This window comes from Pseudopipra pipra, chromosome 3 (genome assembly GCF_036250125.1).
Source record: "Pseudopipra pipra isolate bDixPip1 chromosome 3, bDixPip1.hap1, whole genome shotgun sequence".
NCBI lineage: Eukaryota > Metazoa > Chordata > Aves > Passeriformes > Pipridae > Pseudopipra > Pseudopipra pipra.
Window position 1 is genome coordinate 84,423,344 of NC_087551.1, and position 15,462 is coordinate 84,438,805.

Genomic DNA, 15,462 nt, shown 5'->3' on the forward strand with positions numbered 1-15,462 from the left:
TGACACCTGACCAACACAGAAAGGGGAAGATTTTTGATGTGCAAACTTGTTCTTGCCTGACTTTTCTTTTAACCCCCCTGCAGGCTCCCCTGGCACACCCCTCTCTCCATATGCACCTAATGGCACGCTGCTCAATGAAATCGTTAACGACACGAAGACTCCTGTGAAGGTCAGGGCAGCCTGTTTTCCTATCCCATTTTTTCACTCACCTTTTTTTTTTTTTTGAGTTCAGCTAGAAGAAAAGAGGAAGAACCCTTATAAACACTTAGTGCTTCGAAACCATGAGTTCTCCCATCTGTTTCAGCCAGTGGAACTGAAGGGGTCTATTAGCATCTGTTCTGTACCAGAGTAGGGCATGATGTTTCTCAAGTATGAGGTAGAAAGTATACAAGTATGGAAACCAGCTTTTAGGAAGAGTCTTCATTCTTTGAAGGAGGGGCCTGTTGCCTATCTTGCACCATTTTGCAACCTTATTATTCAATAAATAACACCAAAAAACATACCTTCTAGGGCTGCCACAACACAGGAGATAAGACTGGCCCTTCCTTGCTTTTTTCTGGCCAGACAACCAGCTATCAAAGAAGCATCTCCACTGCTATCTCTTCAGAACAGCCATGCAACACAGCTCTGGAAACTACCCCTTCCTCCACAGGTTTACAGCAGCTGCCACCAGTTACCTCTGAGAGAGGGGTGGAGTGCTGGGAGGAGTTGTTGTTTTCCCTACCCTGGCTGCTAGAAAGGTAGTCCTGGTCTCAGCACAGCTGTGTGGCCTCAGGGAACCTCCCTCTGGAGGCATTACCGGGGAGGACCCTGCTTCTGAGGAGCCTTGGCTCTTACATTTCCTCTTTGCTTTGCTCTGAGAGTTTTTACAGTCTGTAGAACAGCTACTTGAAAAACCTCTTTTTTTTTTTTTTTGGGGGGGGGGGGAGGGGGGTTGTGCATACTGGCTGTAGGAAGAGGCTCATTTGGGGGCAGGAATGCTGGGTGAGGCCTTGCCATCACACCCCTGGCAAATCACCACTGTTCCCCCTCCCACCTATACAAGCTCCTCAGCTCCAGCACAGGAATTGCACTGGCATGATCCCATATAAATGCTGTTTTTACTGCCCAAAATTATTACATCCTTGTAATGTAAGAAAGCAAAATAATCTTTAAATAGTCTCGACTTTCTATTACCTACCTGTATCTCAGATCTTACAGTGAAAGAGCGAATAGAATATGAGGGACTAGTGGTTTTAAAATCACTTATTTGTGATGTTTGAGATGTACCAGATGATTGTCATTAACCAGTTTCTCCTTGTTACAGATCTCCTTATTCTTTCTTGCCCAATCCTCTATCACCAGCTCCCTAAAGGTTGTCTCCTCAAAAGTCATGGGGCAGCTATGTAGAAAGTGCATATTCCCAAATCTTCCATTTATATGATAGAACATTACAGAATGCTCTTTCTCTAACTGATGAGCCACATTTCTAGACACAACACAAAACATACATTCTTCTAAAACTGAGGTATCCTGAGGAATGATATAGCAGAGCTGAGTTTTGCAGAATCAGTGGGTGCAGAAAGTACTCTCTCCCATTTCACTCCACATTCTGTGGTTCTATTATTAACATCTTACTTTCTCTCTTATCCCCTGCCACTGAAATCTCACTTATTTCTTGTTCTGCTTATTTTTGGAAGGTATTAAAGCCTAGGTGTTATGTATGGGACAGATGTCTCTAGCAGCCTTATGCCAATTTACCTGGCAGCAGAAATGGAAACTTCACCTCGCTGTGAGATTCAGGCTGATGAGCTTGCTGCTCTTTTGGGCCAGTTTCTTCTTGACCTTGTTGTATTTGTTTGTATTTTCTCCAAGGTGCAAGAAGTCTGGCTGAGAGTAGAATTATCCTTGAGCAAATAAAAAAGATAAAATCGTGTTTAAAGAATACAGAATATCTATGTATTGCAAATAAGTATGACCATCCAATGTATATGCAGTACGTGCAGTAAAGAAGAATTTGTTTTTTGTTCTGAGATCTTTGTATTTTTAACAGGCTTTCTTTAGAACCCTGAAAGATTTTGTTCATAAAAAAAAAGTAATAAAATACATTGGCAGTGAAATGCAACGATGATATGTGTTAACATTAGTAACAAGATCTGTGAAGAAAGACAGAGCTTGGTAGAAGGCAGGAGTTTCCTGGGTGAGCTCTCTGCATCACCTCTTCAGGTACTTGCATTCCAAGACTTGAAATTTGAAGCTCAGCTCTGTTTGTGAATAAGGAATGAGAGATACTTTCTGATCTTAAAATTAGCAAATGTAACTTTACTTTAATAACTTTATATTTAGGATGAACTAGGAAATCTTTCTCAATGCACCCATAGCGACTTTGCCCCTTGGGGCAGCACATCATAGCCTACAAATGAATTGACATTTGGAATTTAATGTAATTAAAGAACAAAAATTAGTAAATGTAAGGGAAAACTACAAATACTGTTGGGAAACAGCAAACAAAATGAGTACTTTTAACAGCAGTAAAGTCAACTGCACAAGAAAGGTGTATCACAGGTAGGGCTAATTCTAATTTATTAACAGAAAACCCAAATGCAAACTTCTGAACATGAAACAGTAACAGAGAGTCTGGAACTCTGCTCTGACTAACCATGGGTTTTCTGAGTGTGGGATTTCAACTAGCTTGTAGAATTTTCTTGTCATTCTCCTTGATGTCACACATTGTCCTCCAAAGTGACAAGTAAAGCTATATGACTTTACGATGATGGAAGTAAGACTTGGAAACAGTCTCTGTGCAAGAAATGGCTTGATTCTCTTCACCTTCATTTATGCATATCAAAGGCAATGCTCAAGTTACAACAGTAGAAACTTGTTTGCAAAGAGAGAGGAATTAAGCCAACATATATGTATAGAAACTGTTATCTTTTGTAGAATATGGTTCAGAAAGTTATTTTGGGGATGGGCTTAAAAGGGAACCTAATCTACCTGTTAAATACCAACACGTTGGGAAAAAAAATCACTTCGTTTTATTGCTTCACTTTTTTTCATTTCTTCTTCTTTTCCAGGAGCTGGGAACAAATGCAGTCCCTGAACTCCCTGTGGAGCAAATGGTAGAATTCAGTGTAACTCTCACTGATCAGGAGTACACAGCTGAACTTAGTGATCCCAACTCCCCAGAGTATCAACAACTAGCTGCCAAATTTCAGCTACAGGTAAGGAGGCCGAGTGAATGCAAAAATGTTGACTTTATATCTTGGCTGAGGTTCATACTATAAACCTACCCTTACCATGAAATAGAATTAGACTCTACTACCCTCACTTTGAACAGATAATTCCTGTCATCTCAAGACCTTAAGTTTTTCCCCTCATTCGAGTTATCTGTTCAGCCACCAAGCTAACAAGCTGAAAGCTTTGACAGAAATAGAGCCTCAGATAACTGATGAACAGAATAACTTTAGGAATATCATTCAGGCTTAATCAAGAATTCATGGGCAGTACTTTGTCATAATTTAATTTATACAATAAACCTAACGAGAAATGTAATATAAATGTTTAAAGTAATTAGTTACTGTTGTCTGAACTATTTTTCAAAAGACTTGCACTCATTTTGTTGTGCATTGACATAGTTTCTGTAAGAATTGGAACATCCGTAGTGTTTGCATATAATTAATAATATTAACTGAATGTTCAGCTATCAGTTTAACAGCAGATAGCAGATAATGACTTGAGGTTCCTAAAAGGTTTTCTTAGTAAAATCAACTAAAGCTTCTCATCAGTTTTATGAACATTCCTTAGTGCAAGTTATTTTGCTTTCCTAGTTCAGTTCCAGATATGCGTAGAAAAATGGCAAAGGATGTGCTGGCAGAGCTGATAAAAAATGGTTTTTCTCAAGATTTCCACTATTACCCTCAAACAGAAGTGCCCGCAGACTTTGTTTACTAACTATATAATGCATCTTCTATTAAAAACCATTTAATCATACACTTGTTAACATTAAAGTTAAAAGTATATTGTTATTCTGTTTGTACAACATGGTTAAAACTGTTTAATTTATAAATGATTTGTCAAATAATCTAAACCCATCTGCATTTGGTTAATATTTCTAAGTAATTAACAATTTACAGGTGATTTGAATCACAAAACTATACATGAACTAAAACTGCTGAAAAACCATTTGATTCATGTTATTTGACTTGCTCTCTTATGATCTAGATTGTCACTGATTTATGTAATTACTGAAAAAGAGCTATATTTTGTGCTTCATTTTGCCTGTTAACAGGTAATATAGCCAGTATATACAAACCAAACACTGTAAACTGAGCAATTATGATACCACAAAGAAGGCAGTTGAGACTGTTTCGTAAAGCTCTTTCTCAAAAATAAAAAATATTGTCTAGGTAGTCAACCTGTGCTTGCCTTTTAGTTACAGATCTCACACTATATTAATTTTTTATGGTTTTATATAGATGAAAAAAATATTTGAGAAACTTCCAGGATTCAAAGAAATCCGCGTATTAGGATTTAAGTAAGTAAGAAAACGGGGCTCTCTTTTCTGTTGACTGCTAGGGTTCTTCTGTTCCTTCTTGTCCTTCAAGATGAAGAGGCCTGTGGACTAGTGTGGGGGCGGAGGAGGGGAGGAGCATGTTGCTGTAAATAGAAAAGAGTTTTATGGTAATACTATGGAGACAATATGGCAAGAATTGCAAACACATTCCAAGTGAGACTATGAGGTTTTGAAGTACTAAATAGAAGTAGTTTTGATTCACTGAGAGGTGAAGGATACAATAAATTCTTTGAATTGTTTGCTATCAACCCTATATTAAGGACTTTTAAAAATTACAAGGTACAGAGAGTTAGAAGTACGATTATTTAGGTGACTACTTTTTTGTGTGTGGATCCTGTGCTGTTCATAGATCACACTGAAGAGAGGGTTGCAGGAGGCTACATGTCTGTACATATAAAACTTTTCCAGTACTTGTTTTCCAGGTGTTTCAAACAATTTAAAATTTTTAATTTTTTTTTAGTAAATTTGAGTTCTGTTTTTCAATTTCTTTTAGCTTTAGCTTCCTTGTATGTTTAGTACTAATACAAGTTCTTATGTACTTTTTCAATAGAGAATCTACAGGGGAGGGGGAGATAAAAAAATGGGTTATGCTTCTACAGATAAGAGCACATTGTGTAAAGGATTAAATGAACAATAACTAATAGTAAGAAACTATACAAAATTGAAAAGGAATAACGAGCAGGGAGAAAAGACATAAATTTATGTGGGCTTACAGCACCGCATCAGAAACATTCAGTCCTTCTAGTAATATTTAATACATGTTAAAGAATGCTCATATTGCAACGTAATTTTAGACAAGAGCATCCTTCTTCCTAGCATTTCTCTCTGCAAAACTGCTGGGAGAAAGGAGAGAGAAAAGCAAAATAGACTGAAAATTAGTTGCTTATATTTTTATATTGAAATCAATAAAACAAAGAGGTGCCACAGAAAAAGCAGAGAAGTCTCTAGTAGCATCTCATAGTTACAACTTGCAATAACTAACCCCTTTCAGTTATGACTCCAGATCGGGGATCCATTTCAGTTTAGTATCTTGGACTTAGAAGCTGATATGAAAGTATATTCATCAATATGGAAGACCAAGATTGATTCCCACCGTCTAGTAATTTAGTTAACTCCTGAGAGGTACAGATCAGCAAAGACAGGTGTTGCTGTCCATTCTCCCTAAGCCATATTAGTGTATATATTAGCAGCATTTTCCCCATGACAACATTATAAATATTCTAGAGAATTCATCAGGGAAAATAACAAGGCATTATATACAGAAGGTCAACATAGGCATGTCTTCCAGAGGTAATTAATACTTCAGGTTACCCCTGTACCTAGAGTCTCAGTAGGCAACACGTATGATAACAGTAATCATTGCTACTACTGCCACAGGTGTTCATTGCCACCATAAAGACAGAGATTAGCACAGTCAGTGCTCAGATTGCACCATTTGGGGTGGGAAATAGGAAAGCTTATATTTCAAACTATCATGGTAAAGTAAAATTCCTCTCTCCCCACACAAAACATGGTGATTACTATTGTTTGGAAGGGGAAAAAGTGAACTGATGAAGAGTAGACTGTCATTTTCACACAGAGATAAAAATTATAGATGGCACGTACAAGATAAGATAAATTGTCAAAAGATGGTTGTGATGTGTATGACTGAACAACTTACCAGTATATATGAATCTTTGTTTTTCTTTCTTTTGCAATCCTTTCTCAAACCCTTTCTTCTGTGATGAAATGAAGACAGAAGAAGGAGAAAGATGGGTAATCTTTCTGTAATGCTTAATTAAGATTAATAATTTTATTGACTAATTATTAATAATGATTATTAATCCTTTTATTATGTACACAGATACATCAGTAAATGTCCTTTATCTTGATGTGGCAAAGTGAATTGATTATGTTCTGCCTAAGAACAAAATCTGTGATGTGAAGCAGCAGGGACGGCTTTTACTTTTATCTGAAAGGTTCATGTAATCAAATTTTGTCAAGATCTCTCTGAAGGAAAGAAAATATTTGATCTAAGAAAATTCACATTCAGATGACTGAAGAATTTTATCAGTCGTATAGTGAAAGTGAAAAATAAATAGGGAAACTTTATATTCCAGTTTCATTTTTTATCTGTTGTTTCCTAGCTGTATTCCCGTATACACATTATTTTCAATGAGTACGTAGAATTTGATTTGTTATCTCCATTGTCAAGCCAGATAGAAAAGCAAAGAGACCAGTTACTAGCTTGATAAAATGCAGGGAGTTTTTAAGTAGTAATACAAACAGATGTAGAGTCTATTGTTGTTGCTGCTTAAAAGTGCTCCTGGGGAATAATTTGTCTAGCAGCTCCCAAAATTTCTCTTTTACTCATACTTTAAAAGGAAGAATTGTCTACTGTTTTTCCTGAATTCTTGCAATGTCATAGAAATTTAAATATATAGTACATACTAGATAAAGTGAAATTCCTTTCTCTACAGTTATTTGATATTGTAAAAAGCAACATAGTATAGAAATGTTTACAATGTACTCATTATTTTCATTTTAATTAGGTGATAAACATTTATGAAAAGTCATGTATTAATAATGGTGAATATTTGAGACTTCCATTGAACATCTAGGGAGAAGCTATAAACACCCATTTGGAGTTGGAAGAGCTAACACCCCTTGTGAAAAGTGATTTGCTTGCCACATTAACTAATTTTTTTGCTGTTCTTTGAAAAAGAGTAAAAAGTTACCTCAGTTGTGATAAGATTTTTGCTTATCTGCAGTTTTATGGACTGCCTAACCCCTTTTCGGAGGATCCTGCATAATGTGTGATTATGGCTTCTAGTAACTCCAGCATGCATTTATGGCTGTTTGAATCAGTAGTCAATGACTGATCAGTAGTCAAGGTTTCTGAGTAGTGAGATTAAACTGTATTATATTAGAATATTTTTACAATTTTCTTCATAATTTGAATTTCTATTTAAAATCATGCATAGAAGAAAAAAGGTATAGCAAAAGTAATTTGAAGGTGGCAGTCTGGTTAGAAAGAAGTAAATCTGCATCACTTTTATAGAAGATAATATGTTATGGTTGCATATTTGTTTGTCAGTAAAATTGGTTCTCAGTCAGTAACTGATTTTGCTGCACTGGGCATTTTTACCTTTCCCCTTGCAGATCAAGCAGCACTATAGCACGGTATGTGGTGAACTTTGAGAGAGACAGCTCAGAAAGCAAAAGCACAGCAGATGACATCTCAACTATTGGATCTAATAAAGTTGAAAGTGAAAAAATTCCAATTTCTCCCATGGAAGAGAGGGAGATATCAGGAACTAAACTCACAGTAACAGACCTTCAGCAACTGGTTGCCATTGCACTCCATGAAGACCAGTCCCTGCCAATGGACCTTGGGACACTTCAGTTTACTGATGGTTAGTAGGCAGGCAGGTGCCAGACACAGGTCTGAACCTTGCCTTTCCAAACTGATGCAACTTCAGTAAGGTGTATTTCGCTGCTCTAAAAGATTGTTTTCATTTGATATAGCCTATTCTCTTTAGTGTTGCATAGCATCCAAAGGATGCAGAGATGTAAGTTAAATTTTATAGCAAAGTGTGCCTCTACAATTATACAGCCAAACATCCAATCGTATTAGAGGATCTATTTTTTTCTTTCTTTGTTTAGAAAATCTGGATATTTTGCACACTAAGATAATTAAAAGGAGAAAAATAAATACTATGAATATGCACTGTATCATTTTAACTTCCCAGTATGGACAATCTCCTCTCTTTAGCAAGACAAAAAGTGAGAGCTTCCTCCAACCTAAAAATTAGGCTTTCTGAAAGTTAACATGGATTTTAAAAAGTAATTTTTCAATGGAGAACAGTTTAGTACTGGTTTTTACTGACCTTATGTGTTTTGATCAGTTTTCAGCGTGTTGAAATGTTGTTTTCTCTCTCTCTTTAATGTTTTTGATTTTGTTTTGTTTTGTTTTGTTTTGTTTTGTTGGGGCTTTTTTGTTTGGGGTTTTTTTTTTGCAGAATCTATTATACCACCTAGTGATTTTGATAATGATATCCAAGGCATGGTCACTATTCCTCTGGCAGGCCCTGATTTGGTAAGTTAATACTGGTTGTCGTATTTATTTATTTTTCCATGGAAAACAAAATTAAACAGTGTTAAGATGGACATGAATATCAAAAAAACCCCGTTTCATGTGCTGACATATCTGGTTTTGTACTTGCTGTAAGGATGAATGTTGTGTTGTTATACTGCAACAAAGATAGTGTTTAGAGCATTTACAGATGAATATTGCTGCCTGATTACCTTTTCCAATTTTAATTACAAAGTAAGCAAGGTCTTAGCAGTTCAGTAGCACAGAGCAACTGACAGGGATAATGAAGGCCATTTTTAAAATTACAGGCAATGTGATTAGGATCACACGCACATGCCAAACATTTTATACATCCCATGACTTCATAGCAGCCTTCCAGTGTCTGAAGGGGGCCTACAAAAAAGCTGAAGAGGGACTTTTCATCAGGAACTGTAGTGATAGGACAAGGAGTAATGGGTTCAAACTGAAAGATGGGAAATTCAGGTTAGATATATGGAAGAAATTCTTTACTTTGAGGGTGGTGAGGCACTGGAACAGGTTGCCCAGAGAAGTTGTGGGTGCCCCAGCCCAGGCACTGTTCAAGGCCGAGCTGGATATGGCATTGAACACGGTCTAGTGGAGGGTGCCCCTGCCCATGGCAGAGGGGTTGGAACTAGATGGTCTTTAAGGTCCCTTCCAACCCAAACCATTGTATGACTCTATGTTGACTTAGCTGTTTGCAAGTTTCATGTGGCTAAAGATTATTGGCCTTTTTAGGAATAAAACTTAAACATTATAATGAAAGGTGCTTTTCTAAAATTTTTCAGGAGGAATCTATGAGTGTGGAACTCCCACTAGGTTACCCCAGCCCAGCAACAGTGGACCAAATAGGAGACACTTTGGTTGATGAATTTACAACCGGAAGTCCTGCTCTAAGTGAAGAAGAGATCAGCATCCCTGAAGAATTTAATAATTTTATTACATCTGAACCTGAGTTCCCTACCAAACCCTCCAGAGAACCATTTCAGGACAGATCTCTACAAAAAGTTACTGACCACCAAAGTTTCACAGTGCCTTTCAGTGCTCTGGGGAGCACTAGCAGTCCTCCAAAATCAGAGGTTTCCTATCTGCCTCCTCCAGCAGATGATTCTGCTAGCAGTGGCTTAATCACCGATGGTTATGAGTCTCCAGTGGAGCAGGCTACCACAATGGCAATTTATACCACGGGTAGCTTTGCCCCACCTAGTCTGCAAGCCAGAGATGAGGATAGTGAACTTGAGGAGAAGACAGAACTGACTGATATAACAGAACCACCTTTCAAGGAAGCTGACCAAGACATTCCGCCTGAACAAGGTAAGACTCAAAAGATTTTTATGAGAGCGTGTAGGAGAGATATATGTTATGACATGCAGTCACGTATTGGTACAGCAAGCATTCCTTTCCATTGTGACAGGAAATTTTTCTGGACCATCAAAGGTGAAAAATTTACATTTCTGATGCCCACTTCAGGAAAATCCTAAGGTAGCTCACTTCAAGGTTGTCAAAGCCAAAAAAACAAAACAAAACCAAACCAACCTAACCCAATAACAAATGTCTAAGGATAAGGCACAATTACTACAGAGTATTAGGGTAAAATTTCAAAAAGGCAGGGCAAAAAGATATGTCGGGGAAGAAAAAAAGGGTATCCAAGGCTAACATAAAAAAATTGGTATTTAAAACATGGAAAATAAATTACTTTGGGCTCTACAGTCAGTTGTGGATGACAGCAGGAAGAATATAATGAAATAACTTATTCAGATTTATTATTCAGAAAAGTTTACATATCTACATGTCTGATCGATGTGAAAAACTTTTAAAAAATTCTGTTTTCTGTGTTTGTTTATTCAGTTTTATCCTCACAGTAGGGTTTTTTAGAGGCACCTAGCTACATGAGAAAAAAAATACATAATAAATAAAAAAGTCTATACATGTGGAGAAAAGTCTGTATAATGTAGCCTTTAAAAAGAAAAATACATGATGGATATACTTCCCACAGTTGACCCTGCGGATGAAAAAAACTTCAGACAAAGCTATTAGGGTCATCTTTAGGGCACAGACAAATTATATTTTTCCCTGGAACAGCAGAATGACAGTAAGGCTACTGCTTCCATCACTTCCACTAGCCACTCAGAAATCCATACTAGGCACTGTGGAGACCTATGGTGTGCAGATAACTAAATTGTGTGGGGCAGCAACCTCCACTGGCAAAGAAGCAAGAGCCACGATTCCTGCAGTTGCCCTCCATCTCTCCCAGCTCTTGTCAGCTCCATCTCCTCTCCTGCTCCCTGAACTGGCCTTACCATCTGAGCATTAGGTCAGTAAATTCAAATTTTACTTGCACTTCAAAGCCTGTGCTAGCTGTCTAAGATGCAAGAGGTCACTATAGACACACGGGAGGAATTAGGTCTTGGATGACTATTCATATGTTCTTTGTCTCAAATTTTTGACTGACCCTCCCAAAAGAAAAGCAGAGGGCAGGTAAGCACTTCATAGGGGTCAGCAGGACTCTCTGATGTCCCTGCATAGTCTCTAAGCAATACTAAAAAAAACCTGCAGAGAAAAATGAACTAAAGACAAATTCAGGGCAAAATTCCCAAATATGCATTAGCTCACACAACACACTTGTGTTTCTGGATCCACAAGAACATCATGCTCAACGCTTGCAAATTTGTTCCCTGCTGCAGGAGAGTTTGTTGTTCCCTTAGGAGGCTCTACTCTGTCCCTGTTCAACGAGCTCTGCGCTTGCCCAGTCCTTGGCCTTTCATGTCCCTCCCTGCACTCGAGATGTCTCTTGAAGTGAGCATAATGAACCCTCCTTCCACTTTGAAGATATTCCTGATCCAGCATGCCCAGATACATGGGCATACCTGTACCCCTGCTGCCCAGCCACATCCTGTAAGGCAAACACTGTTTTCATAGCTGATTGGAAACACCCCACTTGCCTGTTGATAACATCCTTTACAGTGAGCCCGCGTGGCAGAAATGTGAGAGTGGGGAATGCCCATACACCATACTGTCTATGATATTGTTTGTCTGGATCCAGCAAATAACAAGACTGGCATTTTAAAGAATAAAGGATGTAAAAACTGCCACTTGGGAACATACAATAATGAACTCTGGACTTGGAAGAACATAACATTCCATGGTCATGTTGTTACATGGTAGTTTATGCACTGAGTAAGAACTTCTCATTCTATAATCTTGCCTTTTTTACACAGAGTTATGAAGTGAGAGGAAAGCAAATACTTTATGATTACAGAGTGAGTTAAAGATTAGAAAATCACTTCTTATAAGAATCAGTTGTCAAATGTTCCTGAAAATAAAGTTTATGATAAAAAACATTAACCGCAACTATTTTCAAATTCATGCTGAGAAGTCTTGCAGTGCTACTGATAAAAGCACAGCATACATTCAAATAGCACTCATTATAACCGTGGAAAAGCATTACATCTGCAGGGGAAAGAAAGTCATGCATTTTTCATTCTATTCACTCGTTGCGTTAAGGACTTGATATCATAAACAACACATAAAGCCACATATCTGTTTCCCAATTTGCTAAATAGCTGAAAAACCTTGTCGCTTATCAGCTCCAGATGACTGAAGAGAAGCAGCAGAGGGTATATGACTCACCTGTGATGACCCTTTAAACACTAAGAAGTTGTTGTATATATGGGTTGGAACATGTCAATCTGCAAGAGAACAAACTGCAGATTTTGTTGTAAGAGTTGTAAGAAAAAAGATCCTCCCACAATAAGGCGTACTATCTTACACAACTTATGTCTAAAACGAGCACTTGAGTATATGAATTCCACCATTATTTCTGCAGCTGAGTAGCAGAGGGAAAATAATTGTCCTTGTCTAAAAAGAATGGATGCTGTATTAGCAATGTCTCAAAACTGTAGTTATTATATTTTTTTTAAAGCTTATAGTACACAAAACATGCTGCATGCTTAACAGTCAGGAGACCTGTTGAAAACTATTGAGGTTTAAAATGTCTACACTTTAGAACTTTTTCTCTTTTTAAGCTCTTCTCAATTCTAGCAGTCCTGTGTTCAGCATCTCCTGTATTTTTTTGTTTCCCTATATATTGCATATTTCATAAGAAATGATAGAATGCGATCTGGAAATTCAGGTTTTATTAAAGTCAGCAATATTGGTGCTATTAATTTTCATATGGCAAGCAGAATTTGCCAGGCACAGAATTTTTCACTCTTTGTTCCTGGCTGCATTTCATAGCTGCATTTCTTAGTAATATTTAAAAAAAAAATAATCTTTTAACTATTACTCCTGTGAAATAGCAGAACTATTCTGACAGTGCTTTATGAGGTTGAACAGAGGTTTAGGGTCTAAACAGTTGCCTGAAATTCTACTGCATTAATTTCCAGGTATTTCCCCACTCTACTGTCCAGTAGATGGAGCAAATTTTTCTTAGTCGCATGTTGAAAACTTTAAATTCACTCTTCTTTGCCTTGAAAAGAAGAGCTGGCTATCAAAATAACATAGTCTGAGATTCTTTTAGTATCAGCTCTTTTTCATGGATGGACTTTATTGCATTGGTTATCACGTGTGCAGCTACAGGCTGGACATTACTACAGAATTCTGAATATTGAATGTCTACAACCTACACAACTACTTTAACTGTGCCTACCCGAGGTAGCAAATCAAAGCAATGAAAAAAATTCTTTCACACCTCCCAAAAAGATAATCAGACTCGGCCTCCCACACACAAATATACACAAAGTTCTGTATACAACATCTAGAGAAAGGAGAGTAAAAACAGGTGAGGGATGAAGAGTCAAACTAATGAGAGGTGTCCTTTTAAGCCATGCAGGATGGGATTTGTCAGGCTTGGGCTGCCAGTGGGAGGAATGAGCCAGGAGCATGTGTGAGGCTTCCTTCAGACACTCACTTCCTTCCTTCAGCTCACTCTGCACAGTGATGTTGTCCATGGGCAGGAGAGAGCAGGTCAGTGAGGATTAGACAGACATGCTGGCCAAATGGTCATGGCAGTCACTCCACCCCTTGGAGTAGGCCAGAACTATAAGGAAGATGCCAAGCTGTCTTTAGAGTAAGCCTACTGTTCTGAGATTTCACAATAGAATTGAAAGAAAACCATAACACAAATTTCCAGACCTCTTATTGAAAAGTTCTGAAACACCTGCATCAGATGTTGTGGTTTAAACATTTGACTTTTCAAAGGGTTTTTCTTTGCTCTAGCACCTCTAAAATCTCAGCTATTTCTATTTTTCATTTATAATCAGAGTGAAAAAAAGCTTTTTTTCCTACTGTCAGAATTGATACGTGTTCACTCTTATCTAGCATTCCTCTTTCTTCTTCATATTTTTTCCCCTCTGGAGCTGAAGCTCATTAATATATCTTCTCTATAGTTAACTTCTTCCTTTCTTTGCAGTCTTCCTGTAACTCTGTCTAAACCAGTATGACAATTCAGAAAGGAAGCCCTTTGTGTAATGTATTAGGAGGGCTGTTATTTCAAAACCTAAGCAAATTTCAGCAGTAAAAAAGTGTAAACAAATATATAAACAGATAAAAGAGTTCATAATGTCTGCAAGAACAATAATGATATATTTTGGCTTCCTAAATGGTAAGAAGAAATTTAATTTGTATTTGTTTTCATTGTAGCTACTAATGAATTGTACAGTCCAGGTAAATGGTTATCCCAAAATCATCATGACCATCATGGAGGAGGCATTATTTCGGGAGAAGTTATTCCAGAAGTGTAGGACAAAAAAAAGCTAGCAGTAAAATCATTCAGCTATTCAGTTGTACTGCATCTCAGTCTCTTCAGCCTGGGTCATCCTCAAGCTCTCAAGAAAAACTCTGAGATGAAGACTCTGCAGGGTATACCACAGGGTTTTTTTTCTGTGAGAAAAAAACATTGATGAGGGGTAGATGGTGGTCACATTTCTGTATGTGTAACTGATAAAAAGCCTAATTAATTGCCTTAGTTGCTCTCATGTTCACACAAACTTGTTGTGAGTGGTACCCTTTAATATTTTCTTCCTACCCAACAGTTAATTCAGTGGTGCACTCTTCACTCACTATTATTTCCAAGTAATCTTTAGAAAAATTCAGTTTTCTCCATGTTCCCTTTCTGCTTCTGGTTCATCCTCAGCTGCTTAAGCACTGTCTTTGCTTAGCATAACTTTCTATTTGGCATAACCAGCATTGTCACAGAAAAGAAAACCCCATTGCTTCTTGCAAGAACCTCTCCAGATGTTCCCAGGATTGGAATTCACTCATTCTTTGTGTCAGGAACGCTCATCATTTCTTTCACATCGATGGTTATAGAGGGTAAGAACCCTTCGTTTCCTTGCATGTTTTTCTGGTTTTCGTATGTTTTCTTTGACCATAAACTGACAGGATTTTCTTGACATTATCCCCCATCAGCTTCTCTCTGTGCCCTTTCTGCTTGCTGCTTCAGATGTGTAAAGAATGATTTTCATGAAGGTGCCAGCTGTTTGATGTTTGGAGAAGTAAACAGGTAGGTCTAGCTGTGTTATTTTCTCAAGCCCTGTATATGACATTGATTAGTCTGAAAGTTGTCTGTGAACTGAAGATGAGGCTGAATATGTAAGAGTTTCAGGATATGTCACATTTAAGGAAAATTTCATAGTATGTTCACTGTTTTGAGAAGTTAGAATTGCATACTCAGAGAACTACAACTATCCTGAAGAATCCTAAACATATTAGACAAAGTTATTAGCATCTGGTCAGAATTTAATGATAGGCTGCTGCCTAGCTGCCTCTGTGCCTGGAACAGCAGGAGCAATCTGAATAGAACAAAATCTACATCACA

The 15,462-nt window shown here is 37.6% G+C and overlaps 1 protein-coding gene across 2 annotated transcripts in view; it reads left to right on the forward strand.

The window, feature by feature from the left end:
- Positions 1-15,462, forward strand: part of IMPG1 (interphotoreceptor matrix proteoglycan 1) — a 56,554-nt gene that overhangs the window by 19,295 nt on the left and 21,797 nt on the right. For both annotated transcript variants that reach the window (XM_064650104.1, XM_064650103.1), the window contains exons 6-12: positions 84-169; positions 3,054-3,200; positions 4,455-4,513; positions 6,287-6,307; positions 7,694-7,947; positions 8,554-8,630; positions 9,434-9,959. In XM_064650104.1, the coding sequence (XP_064506174.1) occupies positions 84-169; positions 3,054-3,200; positions 4,455-4,513; positions 6,287-6,307; positions 7,694-7,947; positions 8,554-8,630; positions 9,434-9,959 (1,170 nt within the window). The remainder of the gene's footprint in view (positions 1-83; positions 170-3,053; positions 3,201-4,454; positions 4,514-6,286; positions 6,308-7,693; positions 7,948-8,553; positions 8,631-9,433; positions 9,960-15,462) is intronic.